General features: G+C 39.1%; 1 protein-coding gene across 1 annotated transcript; it reads left to right on the top strand.

Annotated features, from left to right (window-relative positions):
- The first annotated feature begins 8,578 nt into the window (after positions 1–8,578).
- LOC107818230 (phospholipase D gamma 1) lies at positions 8,579–26,205 on the top strand. Its single transcript, XM_075238273.1, has 10 exons — positions 8,579–10,986; positions 11,693–11,809; positions 12,463–12,657; positions 14,134–14,382; positions 14,475–14,543; positions 14,663–14,810; positions 22,264–22,412; positions 22,606–22,773; positions 23,191–23,388; positions 25,582–26,205. The coding sequence occupies exons 1-10, from the start codon at positions 9,316–9,318 to the stop codon at positions 25,873–25,875; spliced, it is 3,258 nt and encodes a 1,085-aa protein (XP_075094374.1). The 5' UTR covers positions 8,579–9,315; the 3' UTR covers positions 25,876–26,205.
- The last annotated feature ends 275 nt before the right edge of the window (positions 26,206–26,480 follow it).

Raw genomic sequence — 26,480 nt, 5'->3', positions numbered from 1 at the left:
ACAAATTGCCCAAGAGCGTGTTTGTAATCTTCGTATTTGTGTAGCTATGGGTGTGTTTGGAACATTGATGAAAAATTACTGCCAAACTCCATAGCAATTTTTCCTAACTTAAATAGAAAAATAATTTTTAACGATTCCCAACTAATACAAATTGACAAAACATAATTACAATTTTACACGACTCCTAAGATACTTGAACACCTAATATTTCGACTAAAATTTCAAATCACTTTACTTTAATACTTAAGTCTTATGCATATTAACTTGACTGGTTCAATAACTTGGATTAATTTATTGAAAAACTAATTTGGATAAGAAAGTCGAGCCTATGCTTTTACAATAAGTAGTCTAAAGCCATATAATTTGTTGAGGTTTTTGTTATTTAAGATGAAATAGTCTTAAAATGAGGGTGAATGGGAAATAGAGGGAAAAATAAAATTTTTGAGTAAAATTTTAAGTTTTCCCCTCTTGACAATGAGACATTGTCCCATATTGGAAGAAGAAAAGATTTTTTGTGGGTATATATATAATTGCTCTTCTTGTAGCTCTTAAAGAGTTAAGAAGAAAGCAAGTCTCGCGCCGTCGTCGTCGCTCGCTCTACTCGGCTTCGGCTTCGGCTTCGGCTTCGGTCAAATGATCGATTGATTGATTGATTTTTCGTATATTGACCACCGGCTGCAATAGCCACAAACAAGCTAGTGCATGCTCCACCATGAAGGGTGGAGGGTCGTTCATCTTCAAAGCTGACAGCTATAAATATGTGCATCAGCTGTTGAAGAAAGACACAAACACCAAACTGAAAACGCTAAACTTTGGCTATACATTGCACTCCTTCCTCTCAGCATTTCCATACGATTTTCTGAGTTTCTACTCCTTTGTTCTGCATTATTTTAACTTCAAACAAAGTAACTGTAAGTGTGATTTGCTACCGAACTTTGTGTTCGCTGAAACACTGGGGTTTGAAGTACCGCTACACCAGTGTGTGATTCGTTCTATCCTGGGAGGAAATAATCCATAATCTTGGGTACTAGGAAGGGATTAAATTCCTTAAGGAAATACTGTGAATTCAGTGAGCTCGAATTAATTACTGTTTCATTACGATAACTTATATTTCGCAGAATTATTATTTACAAATACAGCAATATTGGCGGGACTAACAATCTTAAGGAATTTAATATTTATTTCTGTATTTGTGTTATTCTTATTATTCTGCAAACTAAAACATTTGTGGTTTTGTATATTTCCGTTTTGGAGAGTAAAGCCTTCGTGGCATTTTGTTGGAGATTAAAATCTACGTGATTTTTACTCCAGTTTGAAAACGTTTATTAAACGTTTGTTTATGTCATTCTTTTTTACAGAAAAAATGACGACTGAAAGCGAAAACCAAGCTGTTCCGACGGTGACTGTCAACGCATCGACAAGCCGAACACCGGCGTTGGCACCGGCAGAAAAACCCAAAAAAATTTCCGGGATTGATTTCAAGTGCTGGCAGCAGAAGATGTTCTTCTACTTAACTACGTTATGTCTACAGAAGTTCATCAAGGAAGATGTTCCTGATCTGCCAGATAAAACTCCAGAGAATGAACGCTTTGTCGTGATTGAAGCGTGGAAGCAATTCTGATTTTTTATGCAAGAATTATATTCTTAGCGGACTGGATGATAATCTGTATAATGTATACAGTGGCGTGGAGACGTCAAAAGAATTGTGGAATGCGCTTGAAAAGAAATATAAAACTGAAGATGCCGGGATGAAGAAATTCGTTGCCGCAAAATTTTTGGACTACAAAATGGTAGATAGCAAGTCTGTTATTACCCAAGTCCAGGAATTGCAAGTGATTATTCATGATCTACTTGCTGAAGGTCTTGTCATCAATGAAGCATTCCAACTAGCAGCAATGATTGAGAAGTTGCCTCCGTTGTGGAAGGACTTCAAAAATTATTTGAAACACAAACGAAAGGAAATGTCCCTTGAAGATCTCATTGTTCGGTTGAGAATCGAAGAGGACAATAAAGCTGCTGAAAGGAGAGGCCGTGGAAACTCAATAATAATGGGAGCAAATATTGTTGAAGATAACAAAAAGAGGAAGAAGGCTTCTGTTCCGAAATACAACCAAAGCAAGAAGCGGTTCAGTGGAAACTGCTACAACTATGGGAAAATCAGACACAAATCTACAGAGTGTCGTGCTCCGAAGAAAGACAAGAAAAGGGGTCAAGCAAACATGGTAGTAAAGCATAATGATGTTGATAACTTGTGTGACATGCTTTCTGAATGTAACTTGGTGGGAAATCCTAAACAGTGGTGGTTTGATTCTGGAGCCACTCACCATGTTTGTGTAGTTAGAGAAGCTTTTGCTACTTATGCTCCTGCTGGACCCGGAGAGACAGTTTATATGGAAAATGCTTCAACAGCAAAAGTTGAAGGATATGGGAAGATATTTCTGAAAATGACTTCTGGCAAGGTCATGACTTTGAACAATGTCCTTCATGTTCCCGAAATGAGAAAGAATTTAGTTTCTACTAGACTTCTTGTTAAGCATGGTTTTAAGTGCGTTTTTGTGTCCGACAAGATTATCATAAGTAAGAATGAAATATTTGTAGGAAAATGTTACCTCACCGAGGGCCTTTTCAATCTAAATGTAATAGTTGTGGAAAACAATAATAATATTTCAGCTTCTTCTTACTTACTTGAGTAAAATGATTTATGGCATGTACGTTTGGGTCATGTCAATTATAAAACCTTGCGGAAAATGATTAACTTGGAAGTACTGCCTAAGTTTGAATGCGAAAAATTAAAATGTCAAACATGTGTGGAATCTAAGTATGTTAAACATCCTTATAAGTCAGTTGAAAGGCATTCAAATCCTTTAGACTTAATTCACACAGATATTTGTGACATGAAGTCAATACCATCTCGCGGTGGAAAGAAGTATTTCATAACTTTTATTGACGATGGTACTCGATATTGCTATGTTTACTTACTGAATAGTAAAGATGAAGCAATAGACGCATTCAAGCAATACAAAAATGAAGTTGAAACGCAACTTAACAAGAAAGTAAAAATGATAAGAAGTGATAGGGGTGGTGAATATGAATCTCCTTTTGAAGAAATATATTTAGAATAAGAAATTATTCATCAAACAACAGCCCCTTACACACCCTAATCTAATGGGATTGCGGAAAGAAAGAATCACACATTAAAGGAGATGATGAACGCGTTGTTGATAAGTTTTGGTTTGCCACAAAACTTGTGGGGGGAAGCCATTCTTATGGCTAATCGAATATTAAATCGAGTGTCCCATAGCAAAACACAATCCATTTCATATGAAAAATGGAAAAGGAAGGAAGCCCAACTTGAATTATTTTAAAGTGTGGGGGTGTTTGGCAAAAGTGCAAGTTCCTAAACCCAAAAGGGTAAAGATAGGACCGAAAACCGTTGATTGTGTTTTCATAGGATATGCGACAAATAGTAAAGCATATCGATTTCTGGTTCATAAATCAGAAAATCCCGACATTCATAATAATACAGTTATAGAATCAGATAATGCTGAGTTCTTTGAAAATATATATCCGTATAAAAAGGAATGTGAGTCATTTGGTGAAGGATCTAAACGACCTCGGGAAGAAACAAAAGAAAGTACATGTAATCAGGAGGATCCAAGACGTAGTAAACGTCAAAGAACGTCTACTTCATTTGGACCAGATTTTGTGACTTTCTTATTGGAGAATGAGCCTCAAACATTTAAAGAAGCTATGACTTCTTCGGAATTATTGTTTTGGAAAGAGGCAGTCAATAGTGAAATAGAATCCATATTGAACAACCATACATGGGAATTGGTTGATCTTCCTCCTGGAAATAAACCTTTGGGTTCTAAATGGATTTTTAAGAGAAAAATCAAAGATGATGACACTATTGATAAATTCAAGGCAAGACTCGTAGTCAAAGGGCATAGACAACGAAAAGGTTTAGACTACTTTGATACATACTCTCCAGTTACAAGAATTACGTCCATACAGATGTTAGTAGCATTAGCTGCAGTGTTTGGTCTTGAAATTCATCAAATGGATGTTAAGACGGCCTTCTTAAATAGAGAGTTGGAGGAAGAAATTTACATGGAACAACCTGAAGGGTTTGTGGTTCCAGGTAAAGAAAAGAAAGTATGTAGACTTGTTAAGTCTCTTTACGGACTAAAACAAGCACCCAAACAATGGCATGCGAAATTTGACCAAACAATGTTGTCAAATGGTTTTAAGATAAATGAATGTGATAAATGTGTGTACATTAAAAATGTTCCAAATCACATAGTCATTGTTTGCCTATATGTGGATGATATGCTGATAATGAGTAATGACATTGCCAACATAAATGCTACTAAGCGTATGCTCAATAGCAAGTTTGATATGAAAGACTTGGGAGTTGCTGATTTAATTCTGGGAATTAAGATCCATAAGACTCCTCAAGGTCTGGCATTGTCACAATCTCATTATATTAAGACAGTACTTGAAAAATTCAAGCACTTGAGCTTTAAAATTGTAAAGACTCCAATTGACGTGAATCTTGCATTAGCAAAGAATAAAGGCCAAAGCATATCACAATTGGATTATGCTCGTGTATTGGGATGCTTAATGTATATCATGAATTGTACACGACCAGATATAGCTTGTGCTATAAGTAAACTGAGTCGATATGCGAGCAATCCAGGCCAATCTCATTGGATGGCAATGAAACGAGTTTTGGGATATTTAGAACATACCCAGAACTTTGAATTGCACTACAGTAATTTTCCTGCGGTGATTGAGGGATACTGTGATGCAAATTGGATCACCGGGTCAACTGATTCTAAGTCCACGAGTGGATATGTATTCACTATTGGTGGAGGAGCGGTATCTTGGAAGTCGTCCAAACAAACATGTATTGCCCGCTCTACAATGGAGGCTGAATTCATAGCCTTAGATAAAGCCGGTGAAGAAGCTGAATGGCTCCGGAATTTCTTGGAAGACATTCCATTTTGGCCCAAACCGTTGGCACCAATATGCATACATTGTGATAGTCAAGCGGCAATTGGAAGGGCTGGGAGCGTTATGTATAACGGTAAATCTCGTCATATACGACGAAGACATAAAACCGTTAGGCAATTACTCTCTAGAGGAATTATCACGATTGACTATGTAAAGTCAAGTGATAATGTGTCGGATTCACTTACAAAAGGCCTAACTAGAGAGGTAGTTGAGAAATCATCAAGGGGAATGGGGCTATGGCCGAGAACAAGTCATTATGGCGGTAACTCTACCTAGAAGACTGGAGATCCCAAGATCTAGGTTCAAGGAGATCAAACAAAGTCATTAATGACGGTTCAACATTGTCAAATAAAATTTTAGTCCGTTCTCGTGATGAGACAATGTTCAGTACCAAGGATAAAGCATTAAGACTTTTTAATGATTTTTAAATTTGATACGGGGTATATCAAATAGTGTATCTACAAGATGACACGTTTAGGAATCACCTATGTAAGTGTGAAGTGTTAGCCGCTTCAAGGAGAACTTTGTAAGGCCAGTTCTCTACGCACTTATGAAATCAGGCGGTGTTCATGGCTGAAACGAACACAACAATAAGAACCAAAGACGGTTAAAGGTTGATTGTGTGACTTATGGTTGTCTAGGTATACACCAAAGATCGACGGTTCAAAGATATCAAATCTACCGATTGACCGAGTATATCCGACATAAGTTCACTACGGAAAGTTCAAAGTGAAACCTACTTATCCAGATGCGATTAATCATTGCTTACAAATCACACAGTTTTTCCATGCATACTTCCGTGATATAGCCATTCCCCATTCATGTGGGGGATTGTTGAGGTTTTTGTTATTTAAGATGAAATAGTCTTAAAATGAGGGTGAATGGGAAATGGAGGGAAAAATATAATTTTTGAGTAAAATTTTAAGTTTTCCCCTCTTGACAATGAAATATTATCCCATATTGGAAGAGAAAAAGATTTTTTGCGGGTATATATATAATTGCTCTTCTTGTAACTCTTAAAGAGTTAAGAAGAAAGCAAGTCTCGCGCTGTCATCGTCGTCGCTCGCTCTGCTCGGCTTCGGCTTCGGTTTCGGCTTCGGATTCGGATTTGGTCAATTGATTGATTAATTTTTTAGACCAAATTTATTTGTTAATAGTAAATATTAACGTAAGATTATCCGCATTTGTAACGGTTATGTTCCAATCCGTGTATTGACCACCAGCTGCAATAGCAGCCGCCTAATGCTCTTCCCACCATGGCCAAGTGCTTGCTCCACAAACACGTTAGTGCATGCTCCATCAATGGAGGGTGGAGGGTCGTTCATCTTCAAAGCTGACTGCTATAAATATGTGCAGCAGCTGTTGAAGAAAGACACACAAACACCAAACTGAAAACGCTCAACTTTGGCTATACATTGCACTCCTTCCTCTCAGCATTTCCATACGATTTTCTGAGTTTCTACTCCTTTGTTCTGCATTGTTTTAACTTCAAACAAAGCAACTGTAAGTGTGATTTGCTACCGAACTTTGTGTTCGCTAAAACACTGGGGGTTGAAGTACCGCTACACCAGTGTGTAATTCGTTCTATCCTGGGAGGAAATAATCCATAACCTTGGGTACTAGGAGGGGATTAAATTCCTTAAAAAAACACTGTGAATTCAGTGGGTTCGAATTAATTATTGTTTCATTACGATAACTTATATTTCGCAGAATTATTATTTACAAATACAGCAATATTGGCGGGACTAACATAATTAACTAAAGAACTAAAGAAAATTTCAATAGTAAATTCCTATAAAAATAAAAATCAAACAATAACGTCATGACTACAATTAGCTATATATGAACATGCTCACATAAACATGCAGAAAAGAATTCACATGGTTTGAAGGTGTTTAGGCTACCAAGAGTGACATATTTGTACTAAAAGATTGATTTATGAAGAGTAGATAAGTTATAAGCATTGTAAAGCCACATATGTCAACGCCAACTTCTACCTAAAATTTATATTTTTTCAATATAAGAAATTTTATAAATATAATCACAAACAAAATAATGATTTCCAATAAATCAATCACAACGAAAGAATTACATAATATAAGCACCAATTGTACGATACATGAACATGGCAATAAAAAAAAGGCCGAATTGCACAAGTTTTTATTAACTTTTAGACATCATCTGATAGACTTACCTGCTCTATATGAATAGCAGGAAATACAAGCATAAGCTAACTTCCCTACTAAAAGTTCTCTTGAAATAGTAATTATTGTTATTGTTCTGTTTTCAGGATTTTTTTTACTAATAAACTTTGAACTGCGCGTTGAACTGCAAAGCTACTGCCAATCTTTTTATAGTAATAGTACACAACTTATTTTACATCTAGTTCCTTTAGTAAACAAATGTTAAGACATATTCCGCAATAGATTTATATAATTGTATTAACAAACGGTAAGAGCAAACTTTGCATAAAAATAGAGGGCTTCAATATAAGAGAGTTTGAGCTGTTGGGAAGCATGGAGAGGGAGAGTTCCGTAATACCATAAGTGAAAGTCATAATATTAATACAATTTATAGAGTTCAAGTATCCTTAAGTTATTTATATCTTTAATTGATATGAGTTAGATGCTTAACTAATTTTCTACATCTAATGCAAGCCAAACAATCTTGTCTGCAATTTGTAAATAAGTAAATTTCAAACCGACATTGTAAAAAAAAAAATCACAATTGATAACCTTTCAATTTGCAATTCTTAATCAAGCATGCATACATGGGACGTCCTACAAAAATCACAATTGACAACCTTTCAATTTGTAATTATTTATCAAGAATATATGTATATTATTATATAACTTCAAGAAGAGATTACACAGAGAAAGTTTACCTCAAATCTCAAGTTAGTTCACCTCCGCATATGTTAGAGATATGAAAGTGAATGCTAAACCTAAATAAAGATAAGTAACATGAATTAACCGATAATAAAGAATCAAATCACAGTAAAGAATCATAAATAAACAAAAAATTAAAAAATCCTAAACCTAGTGGAAAGCTACACCATAATAAAGAGACCTAATTATAACTAAACAAAGGAGAGTCTAAAGAATTCTAAACCTAAAATAAAGTTAAGTCTTAGCCAACAGAAAATACGACAATAAACGAGAATTTAACAAAATTTGTTACATACAATATTTCGATAAGGGATTACAACTATAATTATATCCAACATAGAATGCACATACGAATGATTAAAAAGACAAACAACATTTCAATAAGGGATTCGTGTTTTTAATATAATATAGAAGATATTGACCGTTGATTACCCTAAAATAAATACAAACCCACACATTCATACAGTAACGTTACCATTACACCGCTTACGTAGATTTTTTCTAATAGTAATTTCATTACCAAAAGTAAGCTAAAACAGGTCGAATTAATAAACGGATTATAATTAAGCTTTTTCAGAATTTATTGAGGTCAAGATGTAGTAAACAAATTATAATACAGGCAGCTACATTTGACACTAACTAAAAATAAAAATAAAAGTGATTACGTTGCTGCAGTTGTTTACCAGATTCTTGAGCAAGTGACGCCATTAGAAGACAATCTAAAGATTTTTATGCCGTGCCAAAATCAAACTCATAAAAAATTCTGATTTCATTGATTTTTATTTTTTTGTTTTTGTCATTCTTTCTTGTATGAATCAACAAAGAAAAGTTTTGGAAATGGACGCCGTTAAGTGAATGAACTCCAGCAGAAAAGTCCGTCACCGTCAAATCAGCTTCCTAGTTCTGTCAAGATAACGGCACTGTCATTCTTCAATCTCTCCCAAGCAGTAAAATCTACCTTAAACGCGTTGACAAAGTTCAATTGTTGTCCTTTTGGGAAGCTCCAGGCTCCACTGGCTCCTTTTCACCTGATCCTGCTATTTTTTGTGATCTTCTTTCTCTTTTTAGTAATTCAGTCATAACCCTGTATAAGGTACTTTGTTTTCTTGATCTTTTGCATTTTCCATTGCTGATTACGAATATATTTCTAGATTCAAGAACCTCATTGATATCTTCTATTTTCCCATGATCAATTTGATATATTTCCTCTAGAATATCTATCTTTTGCAATTTAACCCCCCCCCCTTCCTCCGGTAGGGGTAAGGAAGCTTGTTTCTTTTTATGGTGTGTTGAATTAGGTGAAATTCAGGATCTTGGACAGACCCTCTTGATTTGTTGGTTAGGTTTGATCAGTTTGTATGTTAATGTACACGAAAGAATTAAGAATAGTGTAATCTGGTACTGTATATTAATGGATCAGTATAATAATTCACCTTCTTACCCATATAACAATGCTTATGGGTACCCTCCTCATGTTCCACCACCTTCAAATCAACCCTACCCCCCTCCCAGTTCAGGTGCATATCCTCCTCCTGGTTCTGGTCCATACTCATATCCTCATCAATCCCCTCATTATCCTCCCCCTTACAGCACTCAACATTCTGGTCACTATAACTATCATCCCTATCCACTAGCTCCAACAGCACCTCCAGCGCCCGCTCACCACCACTCCAGCTCTTTAGACTATGGTTATCCTCCACCACCACATGGTGTTGCTCCTGCCTATCCACCCCACGCATATCCGCCTCCTGCAACATCTTCTCCTATGCCTGCTCTTGAACAGCAAAGCAGTTTTCAATATGCTGCACCTCTGCATTATCCACATTCCTGGCCAGAAAGGCCTTTGGAGAGCCAACCATCCAAAGTTCACGACTCTCTCCAACGCCAAGATAGTGTTTCATCTGTTAGTAGTTCTGGGGCAAGCTATGATCATGGTAGAGATGACTCCTCCACTCGCCCTTCAGCTTATCCACCAATCCATGATCTCTTAGCAAAGGTGAATTTGACTGAAAATCACCCTTCTGCCCCTGCTTCTCCTCCTGCTCCGGCATCGGCATCGGCATCATATCACTCGGGGCCAAACCCTGTTCCCTCAAACTACAATGCTCAAGGGACTATCTATGGCCACCCTAATTCCTTTTCAAGGTGGGAAACGGAGTCTCCAAAACCAACCTATCCAACTTCTTGTGCTGAACCACAGAATACTCAGGCTATGCAGGTTGTGCCATTCTCGTCTTCTAAAAAAAACTTAAAAGTTTTGCTCTTACACGGTAATCTGGATATTTGGGTATACGAAGCAAAAAATCTCCCGAACATGGACATGTTCCACAAAACCATTGGGGATATGTTTGGGCAAATGAGTAATAAGATCACAAGTGATCCGTACGTCTCAATTACTGTAGCTGATGCAGTGATTGGGAGGACTTATGTCATAAGCAATAATGAAAATCCCGTGTGGATGCAACATTTTAATGTCCCTGTTGCACACTATGCTGCCGAGGTACAATTTCTTGTCAAGGACGATGATATAGTAGGTTCTCAGCTTATGGGGACAGTGGCTGTCCCACTAGAACAGATATATGGAGGGGGTAAAATAGAGGGGTCCTTTCCAATCCTAAACAGTAGCGGAAGACCTTGCAAGGCTGGAGCTGTTTTGAGTATATCAGTCCAATATTACCCAATTGATAAATTAAGTGTTTACCATCATGGAGTTGGTGCTGGTCCTGAGTATTATGGGGTTCCTGGAACGTACTTCCCACTGAGGATGGGTGGAACAGTTACTCTGTATCAAGATGCTCATGTTCCTGATGGAAGCCTACCAAATTTGATGCTCGACTTTGGAATGCAATATGTACATGGAAAGTGCTGGCGTGACATTTGTAATGCCATACGCCAAGCCCGACGGTTGATCTACATTACAGGTTGGTCAGTATGGCACAAAGTCAGACTTGTTAGAGATGATGCTTCTCTTGACAGTTACACTCTAGGGGATCTTTTGAAGTCAAAGTCACAAGAAGGTGTTAGAGTGCTGCTTCTTGTATGGGATGACCCTACATCAAGAAGCATCCTTGGCTATAAGACGGTAAATGATACATATTTTTAGTGAACTTCTGTCTTTTGTATGTGCAGAAAATGAATATTCAAGCATCGTTTACAGATTTAAATTAAATTTCAATGTCTTAAGTTGTTATTAGCAGCATACCTCAGGTGTAAATTTAATATTTTCCCTTTTTATATTTCCAAATGATCATTTGAAATGTCTGGAAAAAAGATTATGTGACATTGTACGCCTCTTCTCATGCATGCATCATCTGCACATATTGTGTTGTTTATTCAATTATTGAACACTTCTACCCAGAAATCTAATTGTTAAATCAGTGAAATACCAATATATACATTCATAGACAGTATATTTAATAAAGTAAGTCAGTGACTGGCTTTAAGTTACATAATCTGTGAGTGCCAAGTCAAATTACAGTCAAGGGCACATTTATCATTTTCAGCCTGGAAAACTAGTGCATCAACTAAGACAACTGGAAAGAATCCATGTCTCGGACGTGCAAGATTGCTTATGGTTCTGTTATACTTATGTCATATGCATATCTTGATATCCATTTAGTTCTCCGAGATCAACTCATGATGTATTTCTGTTTTAGCATTTCTTCTGCAGAGCTAATACATAGTGGCGCTCTAACCATTTTGTGTTTTCATCTTCTTGTTAGCTGTATTAGATAGTCCCCAAAGGCTTCATGTAAATTTAGTTTTGAATGCTTAATTTTGAGCTGCAGGATGGCGTTATGGCAACCCATGATGAAGAGACTCGTAGTTTTTTTAAACACTCTTCCGTAAAAGTGCTGCTTTGTCCTCGAGTGGCAGGGAAGCGTCACAGTTGGGTCAAGCAGAGGGTAAGTTAGATTTTGATGTTTCTTTCTATAGTTTCTCTATGGGATAAGTTATATGACCAGTTATCAAAAGAGTTACAAGATATCAGCAGCCCTGGAAGGATTCTAAATCTTGGGATTCTGGCCATTGAACATCATTCTGTTTTAATACATATATAATTTTTATACTTGCAAATTATTTTTGAATTAGCTTCCTTGATCAGTGGAGAGATAACTTCCTTTTGCCATTAGGTTTCTACTGAGCTTTAGTTTCTCCAAGTATCAACCCCCTTTTGCCTTTTCTTTGTGAGGACTATTTAAGTAATGATCCCCGACAAAGCAAAGTTTGTTTAGACATTAAATCTCATTTGACTGCATTGATTTCTGCCTTTCCCACTATGTTTCCTTGCTGGCATGTCTCGATGCCAATCATTCAAGGTGTGCCCAGAGTCCTTTAACATGTGGGTGAAACAGTCCTGTTAACTTTTTATTGTATTGCATGCCTCTTACCACTATGTCAAAAGATTTGAAAACTTTAGGTCGTTGCCACTAAGGTACATCTGATGATGTCTTCAGCACAAATTTTTTGCATTATACTGTTATATTGCTAGACTACTTCATTTGAATTTCCTTTTTTTATTGTACTCCATAGCCTATCTTGTGAGTTTGGTATGCAGGAAGTTGGAGTAATTTATACACATCACCAGAAGACGGTAATAGTGGATGCTGATGCTGGCAACAATCGAAGAAAAATCATAGCATTTGTTGGAGGACTTGATTTATGTGATGGACGATATGATACACCAGAGCATCCTCTATTTCGAACACTGCAGACAGTGCACTCTGATGACTATCATAACCCTACTTATGCTGTAACTTTTCATCCTTAATGTCCTTTTGCTTGTTTTCATCCTTAAATGTCCTTTAGTTTGTTTTCATAGGCATTAATTACTGTTGTTAATTTGCTGATTTTCCACCACATAGAGTAGTTATATTAGCAAGTATGAAATTCTTGACAATGATTATTCCTTGATTACTTGCAGTGTCTAACTATTTATGATTTGTCAAATGATATGTAAAACTTAGTTATTCTCAAGCTCTTTAGGATTCTCTTACCCGGACCATCCATAGTACCTTTCTTTTATATCTTTGAGCTTGGCCAACCCCAGCTAGTGTAAAATAATGCCTATAGATTTCTACTATAGTTGGAAACACCATTCTTTTGATTCTCTTTTATTTTTTGTTTTAATGATAAGTGTGAAACTGAAGCAGTTCAGGTTTACAAACAGGAACTCTCTTCTTCAAAAGCTTAGTAGAATATGAGCTGTTATAAATTCTGATAATGACCAGAGAGCAGGTTATTGTCATTTGTGCTTCCTGCACCGTTCCGATCTAATTGAGAATCTATTTCCTGATTTCAAAGCGAAAATCATTGTTCCCCTATTTTCATGTCCCCAATAATATATCTGTAAGGAACTACTTTACTTTCTTCTCCAATTTAATTCCAATATTACACAGTTCAACAAGTTAATTGAGAACCATTTTTTACAGGACTTCTTTCAGATCTGACTGTGCACCCTTCATATTTCGAAATAATGTTGACAAATATTCATTTGCATCCATCATCTTAATAACCATGTCTAGTTGAAGCGCGATGTAGAATTTGAAACTGGAAGACTGTGATGTAGATCAATATTGTTAACAAGCTTATACAATTTTCAACCTTTGGAACAAAAGTAAATGGTTTGGCCAAAAGAATAGAACGAGCTTTGTCCTCCTACATCTTCCTCAGTTGACATTTAGGTTTCTTGCCTTAATAATTATCCCTAGTCAAGTTACATCATTCAGTATTGTATTGTAGCAGGAGAAAAGATTTTACATATTGATCATGAGTGAACTGTATCAACTTGTTTCATTAGGATTTACAATCACAATCTTAAAGTAGAAATATAAATCTCAGATGAAAACTTTTGTCTTGTGAGTTAGTCCTGCTCCATTTTATCTAACATTATTTTCTTATTAGGCCGTTCAAAAAGAATGAAACATTTCTATATTTAGAAACAATTTAACTTTAAGCTTCGCATTTTACGCTTAGTGAGAAGCTTCTATAGCCACACAAATGAAATGGCATGTTTAAGATCCACAAGTTCCAAAAGTCTTCATTTCTTAAATTCCGTGCCAAGTCAAACTACATTATATAAGTTGGAGGGAGGAGTAATATTTTTTGTTGTGTTTCCTTGATACATCTCTAGGGTGAAGTTCTTGTCATACAATTACCTTTCTCCACCAACAAGTCAATGTAATTCTTTGTGTTGCTTTAATAGTAATCTATCTCATGTACTTAACAGGGGAGTGTAGCTGGTTGTCCAAGAGAACCATGGCATGACCTGCACAGTAAAATTGATGGGCCAGCAGCATATGATGTTCTCACAAACTTCGAGGAGCGCTGGTTGAAGGCTTCAAAGCCTCATGGCATTAAAAAGTTGAAGACATCGTATGATGATGCTTTGCTCCGAATTGAAAGAATGCCTGAAATTCTTGGTATTTCTGATGCTCCATCTGTGAGCGGCGATGACCCTAACGGTTGGCATGTACAGGTTGTTATTAACGTAATATCAATAGATAGAAATTTAATTGGAGTGTTGTATTTGATCTTGTGGTGACATATTCTTTTTCAATTATCAACCAGATTTTTCGTTCAATTGATTCAAATTCAGTCAAAGGCTTTCCAAAGGATCCCAAAGAAGCTACAATGAAGGTGAGAAAGAAAAATGCAGGGCAATGACAGGGAGGAGATCCTTTGTCTGCTCCAAAACACATACTCATTTACTTATTCCAAGTATATACTCATTTTCTTTTCTTTTCTTTTTCTTGCAGAACCTGGTCTGTGGGAAAAATGTACTTATTGACATGAGCATACACACAGCATATGTGAAGGCCATTCGTGCTGCACAACATTTCATTTACATTGAAAATCAATATTTCATTGGTTCCTCGTTCAATTGGAGTCAGCATAAAGATATTGGTAAGAAGATATTTTCATGCTATGTATAGAAATATTATCGATGTCTCAATACACGTCGAGTAAGCAGGTTCATAAGTAATTTGCTACTTTTTATAGAAAAGCTTGTTGGAGTAGACTTTAAAATTTACCTTTCTTGGCCTATTTGTAACTTCGACTAGATACTCCTACTTTGATGCTGGCGCAACAACATTTATAGGGTCCCCTTTTTTTTTGGTGATAAGGTAAATTGTATTAATCAAAAGGGAGAGAACTCCCGTATACACGAAGTATACCAAAACGTAGAGAATTTACATCAGACCATGATTCTCTACAAAAGACGCCCAATCTTCTATATAAGTAGGGGCTAAATGAGTGCACCAAAAAGCGATCAAAGATAAAAGACTATTCTTAAGATTTGAAAAAGGAGACTCAATCTCCTCAAAAGCTCTCCTATTTCTCTCCCCCCATACTATCCACATGAGAGCTAACGGGGCGAACTTCTATGCCTTTTGCTTTCTTCTTCTACGGAAACCGGCCCAGCTATATAACATTTCCTTTACAGTGCTTGGCATCACCCATTGAACACCAAAAAGATTCAGGATTGCCCTCCACAAAGCAGAGGACACAGGGCAATGCAACAAAAGGTGATCAACTTCTTCCCCTGAGCTTTTACACATGTAGCACCAACTAACAAGTGTAATTCCTCTCTTTCCGGAGATTTTCAGCAGTCAAGATCACTCCCCTCGCCGTTAGCCATGCAAAAAAGCACACCTTCGTGGGCGCCCTAGGAATCCAGATCGAGGAGTATGGAAAAGTGGTCTCCTCTCTCACCAACATACTCTGGTAAAAGGACTTTACGGTGAACAAACCATCGCCACGCAAGCCCCATCTCCAAGAGTCGCAGGATGGCTGGAGCATGTCTTGCCCATATAGTAGTGCCAACAAATCTTGGAGCTCCGCAATCTCCCAATCTTGCATGTTCCTTCTGAATGAGAGGTCCCATACTACCCCATTCATGCTCCTTACGAATCTGTTGGACCATCAATTCCTTCTGGTTTGAAGCTCTGAAGACGTGGGGGAAGGAGACCCTCAGAGTATCCTCTCCACACCACCTATGATTCCAAAAGCTGATTCTCCTTCCATCTCCCACCCTGTAAGTGATGTTGCCACTGAATGCTTCCCAATTCTTCATGATGCTCCTTCACATGCCACACCCGAAAGTTGTTGTGATTGCCTTGGTCCTCCAATCCCCTCCCGTGGAATCGTACTTTTCTACTATGACCTCCCTCCATATAGCATGCTCTTCTACCCCGAATCTCCACAGCCACTTCCCCATTAAAGCTCTGTTAAATACCCTAAGATCTTTCACTCCAAGTCCACCCCACTTCTTTGGGGAAGTGACTGCCTTCCAATTCACTAGATGAAACTTTCTAGTTCCATCCGCCGCATCCCAAAGAAAGTTCCTTTGAAGTTGCTCCAGTTTTTCTGTGATGCTCACCGGTGCTTGCAATAGGGATAAGTAATAGGTGGGCATACTCGATAAAGTGCTTTTGATAAGCACTTCCTTACCTCCTTTTGACAAATACCGTTTCTGCCAGCGTGCTAATCTTTTTTCAACCCGCTCGATCATTGGATTCCAAACCGTGGTATCCTTATATGAAGCGTCCAATGGGAGGCCCAGGTAAGTAGTGGGAAGGGAGCCCACCTTGCATCTGAGAACATAAGACAAGGCATCAATATTAGCAACCTCACCTACCGGGAAAATCTCACACTTGCCGATGTTGATTTTGAGTCCTGATACTAACTGAAACCACTGCAGGACCTGCTTCAGGTAGGTCAACTGATCCATATCGACATCACATAAAATCAGTGTGTCATCCGCAAAAAGCAAATGTGAGACTCTTCGGGCACCGAGCACCCCAATCGGAGCTGAGAATCCTCTCAAGAAGCCTCCGCCCGCCGCACGATCCATCATTTTGCTCAGAGCATCCATCACTAGAATGAATAACATGGGGGATAGAGGGTCACCTTGCCTGAGACCCCTGGAGCTACCAAAGAAACCACACGGGCTACCATTAACCAGGACAGAGAATCTGACTGAGGAAATGCAGAACTTGATCCATCCCCTCCATCTTGCCCCAAACCCCATCTGCATCATAATGAAGTCCAGGAACTCCCAATTGACATGGTTGAAAGCCTTCTCAAGGTTCAACTTGCATAGTAAGCCGGGTTCTCTATTTTTCCTTCTGGAGTCTACAAGTTCTTTTTCCACCAAAGCAGCATCCAGGATCTGCCTACCTTCCACAAACGCATTCTGGGAGGACGAAACAGTCATGTCAAGAACCTTCTTATGTCTGTTGGAAAGCACTTTAGAAATAATCTTGTAAATGCTCCCCACGAGACTAATAGGCCTGTAGTCTCTGATACAAGATGCACATTCTTTCTTAGGCACAATAGTAATAAAGGAAGCATTGATACTTCTCTCGAAAACACCATTCACATGGAAGTATTCAATGGCTTCCATCAACTCCCCCTTGATGGTGTCCCAAACGAGCTGAAAGAAAGCCAAAGAGAAACCATCAGGCCCGGGGGCCTTATCACCAACACAACTCGACACAGCCTCGTGCACCTCCTCCTTCTCGAAAACCCTTTCTAGCCACTCACTGTCTCCCTCCCCTATATGGTTGAACTCTATTCCCCCCAAAGTCGGCCTCCAACTAACTTCCTCTTTATATAAGTTCTCATAAAACCCCACTATCGCCCCTTTTACCTCCTCCTCTCCCTCAATCCTCACCCCATCCACAACTAAGGATTCTATGAAGTTTCTCCTTCGATTTGCAACCGCCGCCCTATGGAAAAACTTGGTATTCGAATCCCCCTCCTTTAACCAGAGCGCCCTCGATTTTTGCTGCCAACTAGTCTCCTGAGCTATTGCTAATTCGACTATTTCCCTCTTAACCTCCCCCTATCTCGCTTTCTCAGATTCATCTAACTCTCTCGCCCCTTCCCCTCTTTCTAATTCCCCCAATTCATGCATAAGCTCCCTCATTTTAACCTCTACCCTCCCAAAAACCTCATTATTCCACCTAATAATATCTCCCTTGAGCAATTTAAGTTTCTTCGAAAGACGGAATGAAGGTGTCCCTGATACCCCGTAGCTTGTCCACCATTCTTTCACCTTGTCACCGAATCCTGGCACTTTCAACCACATGTTTTCGAATCGGAAGGGAGCACGCATCCCCCTCCCTCTGCATCCATCTAGCAAAATAGGCAAATGATCTGAAGTCAACCTAGGTAAAGGAATCTGCAGCACATTCGGCACCAGCTCATCCCATGAGGGAGATGTCAGGAATTTATCAAGTCTAGACCTTGAGTTGGAATCCTCCGCCCTGGCCCAAGTAAACCTTTCCCCTGACAGAGGAAGGTCAATGAGAAAGTGATCATTGATGAAGTCAGAAAACTCCTCCATGGTCCTCGAAATCACACTACACCCTAATCTCTCCTCCGGAAATCTCATAGTGTTAAAGTCTCCCCCTAGAACCCATGGAATGTCCCATTCCCCCATAATATTGGCCAGTTCCTCCCAGAAAGACACCTTGGACCCTTCCCCTACCGGCCCGTACACTCCCTTAAATCCCCACTCCACCCCACTCACTCTATCTTTGACGAGAGCTGCCAAAGAAAAAACTCCCTTCCTAATCTCCTTTACCTCCAAGCTTCTATCATCCTACATAAGTAGAATGCCCCCGGCATTTCCCACTGCTGGGACCCAGTCATATTTCACCCAACTACCTCCCCAGACACTTCTCACGATCGCATCCGACAAAACTTCCATTTTGGTCTCCTGAAAACAAACTAGGTTGGCACCCCACTCCCTAACTCCCACTTTGATGATGGCCCTTTTGTTTGGGTCATTCATCCCCCTCACATTCCATGAAAGGATCTTAACTTCCATAAGTAACAATAGCCCCCATTTCCTCACCCCCCTAGCCGAGGTCCCTTTCTCCCTGTCACACACCCGGCCCCTTCTCTGATACACCACTACATCCCCTAAGTTATTTTGCTTAACACCTTTACCCAACTCCCTTCATGCACCATCGTAAAGAGATTGTTGCTCAATCTCCCTCAACAGTTCTAACACCCTATCTTCCTTCCCTTCAACAGAAATACCTAGAAACTTCCCAAAGTTTAATAGTTTATCCTCCATCCAGAAACATATATCCCCTCCTCCAATCCGTGACGAAATTGGGCAGGCGTCTTCTATATGTACCCTTTCCTTGCTACTACCAAAGGAATACAAGACCATAGCATTGCTAGCACTAGGAGTTTTAACCTCCGAAAGGGTCTCATCATTTCCTTGAGGGGCAGCAACCTCTGAAATTAACACCCCGCTGCTATAGGAATGTCCAGAACCATCAGTAGGGTAGCATGGAGGAAGAGAGCATGGAACCCTTGGCGGCATATTAACTGAAAGTACTGGTCCGGCACTAACATCAATTGGGGCATGCTCAACAATCTCCCCAGAAGAAGAAAAAACTTTAAGTGTGACCTCAACACAACTAAGCCTATGAGCAGGTGAGGGGTTGATGGAACTGGGTCCATCAGAGGCGGGGGGCCGTGGATTAACAGCACCATCTTTAGCCGGTTCTGCCCCTGCAGCAGCGGCCATCGTAGAGGGGCACAGGTCACTAGAGCTCGGTGAAGGAGTGCCACTGTGTGAAGCACCATGGCCAGAGAAGGAGGAACGACTGTTCCCATATGCTTAGGAGCCTTATCATGCGCAACTTGAAATAATCTGTGCCCCTTAGGATCAATTCTAATGGAATTGGGGAAAGTTGCTGGGCCCATGTGAGGAGGCCCAGGCCTATACTTGCTGAAAACTTCCCCGGCCCTATGATAATTAGAAGAGGATCAGCCCATTCTGCCTTTCCAGCCCGCATCACTAACCCATTCACGTCTTCTCCTCCTGTTAAAATTTTGTCTTCCTCCCCCAATTTCAAACCTCCCGTCTCTTCTCGATCTAACGTCTGATTCCGGCTTAATCCAATGATCCGGTGAGCCCTCCCCTCCCCTCAGAGACTGATTTCCCCTCCCTTCCCTTCTATTTGACCTTCCATTTTCTTCCGCCACTATCACAGGCATAAAGATAGGGCGTAATTCAGGGCTCAACCAAACCCTATAACTCAAGTAGCCATCTTCCACCACAGTGGAGACAGGGATTCTGCCCCCTTTCCTCACCACAATCCTCACTCGCGAGAGATCGTGTAAACTGCAAGTGACATCAATAAAACCCCCACAGATTTCCCCTATCTTCTTGAATAGGTCAAGACACCAAAGATGCACCGGGAGACCCACCATGTTGACCACCAATGTTTCGCCAGTGAAGCGAGGGTCAAGACACCCATCATGCTCCACCCATCTGTCTAGATTTAAGAAGTTCCCATCGAACCACTTGTTTCCTCTGACAAGAATTTCTGAAGTTTGAGACTTGTCAACAAAACGAAAGAGATATTGAGTGTCCACCAGTTGCGATATTTTCAGCCCGTCCTTGACGTTCCATGCCTCTGCTGCCCAGTTCCTAGCAGCCTCTGGAGAACCAACCCATTTGGAGAAAGACCCAATGAGACTAGATTCCAAGAAACCCTTGCGCCTGAGAGTGTGCTCCTCGGACAGCGAGAAGTGCGGCTCCTGCCCTACGTCGAGCTTTCGATGGCATCTTCCCCCAAGTTCTAGGGCTGGCCAAGAGACAGCTTTGATAAAAGACATGTATTCCAGTTTTCTAAATTCTAGAGAGAAGAAAGAGCTTCTCTCTGTACAATCCATCATATTCTAAATGCGTCTGTCCCGAAAAAGCTGGCCGGAAAAAGTCTCAATAGTTGGAATAACAGTAATCACAGTGGGTGAAAAACAGTATATAGGAAGGGAGGAAGGTTTTCTCGTACTGAACAAAGGAATCAATCGCCAGAATCTGGGGTTTAATGGCCGGAAAAAGAAAAAGTCGTCGGAATTTGGTGAAACTGACACGGAAAGGCTCGGAAAAGCCTCGAGAAGAGGCTGTCTCAAGAAAAAAATTTGAAAAATCGCCGGAAAAAGACACACGCGCCGGCGCGTGGCTGAGATGTCGCCGGAAAAACAGGCGAGTTGGCGGCGCGTGAGGGCTCGGTTGCCGGAGAACTTTACTGGGGTTTGGACGCGGGAAGCTTCGCTCTTGATGGGTGTGGTGGAATCTTAGGAAGAAGAAGAGAGGGAAGAGTTTCGGCCATAGAATGCTTTATTGCACTGTTGCTTTCTAGAGCTTCTTTTTCTCTCCCCTTAAGCTACTATTAGCATCGATCTCTTCTAAGAAGCTCAGCTGCTATGGCCTCCTTATTCATCATCCCTGGTGTATTGAAGCATGTGACATTCAGCATGTTTAGAATTACACAGACAACAAAATGTTTAAAAAAGTATACAGCAAAAATGGGGTAGTTATAGGAGCCCTCTTATATCCTTGTTGCCCACTGATGGATCCAATGTGAAGCTCATTCCTGAATTTGGAAACCAACCAACTGCACATGCAGGATTCTTTGGGAGGGCCAGCTCTCTATGTGGGAGAAACGGTCCCTTAGGCCCACCACAAAGAGGTTTAATGCGTATGTTCCACAAGTTTTTTTCTGATGTTTCAGACAGACGGTTATGGAATTCTGATGTGTCTGACTGCCCATATCCACTAATTCTATCTTTTTGGCAGTTGAATTAGACCTAGTACTGGATTACTTATGAGTACACCTGCACGAATCACATAGATAACTTATGTCCTTGGGGTTTGACATAACCACTAACCAGCTCTAATTTATGGTTGATGTATCATCTTCTTCCTAATCCTTTTGTATGCTTGTTTTCTTTATTTTTAGAGGCAAGAAAGGGGTGGGTGCGGGAGTTCTGGAAGTAACAGAAACTTCTGATTCTTATGAGATCAGATCAGATAGATGAACATGTTAAATAGAATTTCAGGCTTCTTCATATCTAAGTCAAAGATAAGGATTTAACGTAGCATTTTAAGCATAACTGTAAAAGATGAGGAAGTGAATATTCTCTGGAAAGGAAACTTGAAAAGACATTCCGCTATAGATGAAAGAAATTGAATACATTTTTATCATAGCCGTAGGTCATTTTCCTTTCCGTCCATCCCCCCCCCCCTATTTTTTTTTGGGGGAGGGGGGGGTCCTTAGCCGTAAGGCATGCTCCCAAGGTCTTTTTAATACAACATTGTGGTATTTCTAATCATGTTAATCATTCTACATTTTTAACCTTTCATTTATTTATGAAATTTTTTAAAGAGAGTGGCGGTATTCCGCTCTTCTAACGCTAATGGTGCATATTTATTTTGACAAAATGATTTATCTTTTAACAATTTTACATATCTTGGAAGTAATACAGCTATTCTTCTGGTTGTCAAAGCAGTTCAGATAACTGAGTTTGCTGTGTACTGCAGGTGCAAATAATCTGATTCCAATGGAAATTGCACTAAAAATAGCCGAAAAAATCAGAGCACATGAGAGGTTTGCAGCATACATTGTCCTCCCAATGTGGCCAGAGGGTAATCCAACTGGGGCTGCTACACAAAGAATTCTTTATTGGCAGGTAGAGCACATGAGAGGTTTGCGGCATACTAAGCATGCTAACATATCTTTCTAAGCTGATTGAAATGTTTTGTGAAGGACAAACCATGGAAATTTGCTTTCCAGCTGAACTATCAAATAATCAACTGCCTTCTATTTGCTATAAGTTATTAAGTTGTGCAAGTGAAACCTTAGGTCTCCACTTTGGTTTGCAGAACAAGACAATGCAAATGATGTATGAGACTATTTACAAGGCTTTAGAGGAGGTTGGTCTTGAGGATGCATACTCTCCACAAGATTATTTGAATTTCTACTGTCTTGGTAACCGTGAGGCTGGTAATGTTGGGGGAACTGAGAGTCCTGGCACTGCAAACACTCCTCAGGTACTTGCATTGACCTCCATTCTCCTTCTCCAAGAGAATATTTGCAAATTTCGATTTGTGTCACTTACCTATCCCGAAAGTTTCTCTTTATTTTCATTTTATTAAATTTATTTTCTTCTACTATTTGCTCCGCCGCAAGCCTTTTTTTAATGGAGAGGCTCTGTTTGAAACATAAACAAATAGGCTTTGTTACTCGGACTCTTCAAAAATGCTGCCCGTTGATTGTTGGATCCTCCAAAAGTAGTGCATTTTTGGAGGATCCAGCACCGGTGCGACAACAAATGTGGAGAGTCCAAGCAGCATAGTTTTGCCTTTTAAGTTTCCTCCTATGTTTGTTGTAGAACTGTCTGCCTATATTTTCCCTGCACTGCACATTATTGATCACTTACAGAGAATGGTTTGAATATGTTGTTGCAGGCGTTCAGTCGGAAAAACCGTAGATTCATGATTTACGTTCATTCTAAGGGGATGGTTGTGGATGATGAGTATGTGATATTGGGATCTGCAAACATCAACCAGCGCTCCCTGGAGGGCACTAGAGACACAGAGATAGCAATGGGAGCATATCAACCTCATCATACATGGGCAAGAAAACAGTCAAGGCCCTATGGACAGGTGATTAGCAAATTTGATATATGTGCTGAATAATTTGGTTACATTATCATCCGGAAGAAATCTTGATTTAAAAATCATAAGGTACTTATTTGGCGTCCATGCTAGCAGATATTGTAGATAGAAATGAACCAAAGTATGCACTCTCAAAGAAACAAGAGGATGTGCAACACCGCTTGCTTTTGTGCCTTGTTGTCAATCAGCCAACTAACTAGTATCAACCAATCAATTAACTATACTTTTGAATCTAAAATAATTGGGGTCAGTAATATGAATCCTCTATATCAGCTATGCTCTATTTGGGCCTTTTCTATATAATTACCCAACAATTTGTCTTTTCGTACAAATTAAATATTCTAAAATAATGGTTTCTTATATCTCACAAATATTCCTAAATTGACACACAAATCTCACACTGAAAACATTTTTGGCAAACATGAGATATAATGTAAGTGTAATGACATGAAATAAGCCTTAATCCCAACTAATTGGTATTACCCTATTGATCATTTGCTTCCATTGTATTTTTTTCTTAACTAACCGCATGATTCCAAGAGATTGTACGTCTTTTTGAAACAAGTTCCTCCATGTGGTTCTAGGACCTCTTCCCAATCATTGTAATGGTGGCTGTTATTTTTCTCTTCTTTGGAAGACAAAGGGCAATAATGAAACTTAGCAGCAGCACCAAAAATAAACATCATTATGGTACCCAAGAACTTGGTGCATTTGGAGATCTACTCAAGGCATAACCAAACCATCTAAGTATCCTGGACAACCTACCAACCATTAAGAATGTATAAATTGGGAGGGGATGGGAGTGTTGTTGAATTCTTCTATATTTTTCTTTCAACACTTGCTCTTGAGCTGGTAGGATTAATAGGGCACTTGCCTTGTTGGCAGCTAAGATATTACATATATAGTTGGGTTTTCCTTCACTCAGAAAGTCTTTACCTTTTATTAGAGTAAGATATGCTCTTGAAACTAGATTCATTCATTCTCAAGCGACCTCTCATGATATTCTCTCTGTTTGTTACTTGCATCCTCTGTCGGATGTGATCATTTAATTTTGTCTAGTCTTATATTAGCGCTCTTCCATCTTAACATCCTCATTTCTACGACACTCATCTTGAGGATGTGTTGAGTCTTAAAGATCCAACATTGATTCCATATAACATTGCCGGTCTGTAACTGTTTGTAAATTTTGTCTTTCACTTTTGTAGGTGTCTTTCTATCGCATATCGCTCCTATAGCATTTCCCCCTTTCACCTGTTCTATTTCATTTTGTGCTACATGTTAATCTAATATGACATTCTCGTGAAGATATTGAGCTTAAATATCTGAATCTGTATTCATGAACCACAATCTCATCTAATCTCACTTTGACTCTGTTGTTTTATGCCTTTGTAGAACAAGACTATTTTTAGGACAACCAACTGTTGAAGCTCCTTTCTAATTTGGGAACATGATCAATGAACAATATTTTGATCATGAGTTTTTTTAACTCCATTCACCAATTGTATAATTTTTGTATAAAATATTTCTTTTCTATGCTCGCTCAGTCTCCTTACATAGTGCAAAACTTATGCTGCTAATTAAATAGTCCAGTTTTCTGTACAATGCCTATGTTTGCTGCCATGCCAATATCAAACTGAAACCAAAACATATATCTTCTAGTGAATCTTTACTAGGCCAAGCTTTAGGACATTTCTTTTGCTTTGCTTTTAACATGTGGAACAAAGCTTAAGCTGCTTCATCTCTCCTACATTTTATTATTCCGCATTTGACCTTGAGTTATTTTTTGTTTTAATATTTGTAATTACACACTGCTAGGAGTATTTGCAAAATAACGTCTCTGTGATTCCCTATTTTGATCAAAACATCTCAAGGCGGATTATAAGCATATAAGTAGTGGTTGCACATCTATGACCTAGGTTATATAGATGTATGTAGGGAACTTAAAGAATATATATGTGTATGTATATAACAAACAACAACAAACCCAGTAAAATCCCACAAGGGGTCTGGGGAGGGTAGTGTGTACGCAAACCTTACCCCGGGTAGAGAGGCTGTTTCCAGTAGACCCTCGGCTCAGGAACAGAAAAATGTGTATGTATATACTTACATATATTTTAAGAGAGTGTGTGTGTGTGTGTGTGTATCTTCATCTAATCCATTTGTGTTGTCTATCTTCTGCAGATATTTGGATATAGAATGTCTCTGTGGGCTGAGCATCTTGGAGTTGTTGAGGACTGCTTCACACAGCCGGAGTCGTTAGAATGTGTAAGACGGGTCAGGTCCATGGGTGAATTTAACTGGAAGCAATTTGCAGCTGATGAAGTAACAGAAATGAGAGGGCACCTCTTAAAATACCCAGTTGAAGTTGATCGCAAAGGCAAGGTGAAGAATCTTCCTGGATGTCCGAATTTCCCAGATGTTGGTGGAAACATAATAGGATCCTTTGTCGCAATTCAAGAAAACCTAACCATTTGATTTCCCCCCACATATGATTGGTAGAGACTTTGAACCCGGAGGAAATTATACAGCGTTGATTAGTATCTAAAGCAGTTTTCCATTGATTCATACGGTTAACACTAGGCCAGAGGAAGAGGATGATAATGTTAATGTTGAGTATAGTAGAAAATTGTACAGTTGCTATTTACTGTTTATTTTAATATTTCTTTTCTCTTTTTTGATGTCTGTACAAGCGAGCAACAATTTGTGAATTTTGATTCAAATTGTGGTTTCTTGGTGGCAAGCTAGGTTGTTTACTGGAAATTACATTAAAGAACTGTATGGATGGAACTGTTTCTGCTTCTTTAACTATGTGCTTGAACTCCATATTACTGGAATTCTTGGTTACTCTTTTAATCTATTTCTCCTACTCTTTTACTAGTTGTGATTATAAGTGTAACTGCCATTCCGTGAGGAAAACAGATTTTCTCTACTATTCTTTCTTTGTTTCATTTTATATGATGATGTCTTACTAGGCATGGTGTTAAAACAAAGGCTAAAAAAGTTTTCGGCACAAACTGAAATATATGACATATCCAAAGTATCTCTGGAGACAAAACTGGATCTTTAAATTAAAGAATTTC

Source organism: Nicotiana tabacum, chromosome 19 (assembly GCF_000715075.1).
Source record: "Nicotiana tabacum cultivar K326 chromosome 19, ASM71507v2, whole genome shotgun sequence".
Classification (NCBI taxonomy): domain Eukaryota; kingdom Viridiplantae; phylum Streptophyta; class Magnoliopsida; order Solanales; family Solanaceae; genus Nicotiana; species Nicotiana tabacum.
This window is presented reverse-complemented; position numbering and strand designations above follow the sequence as displayed.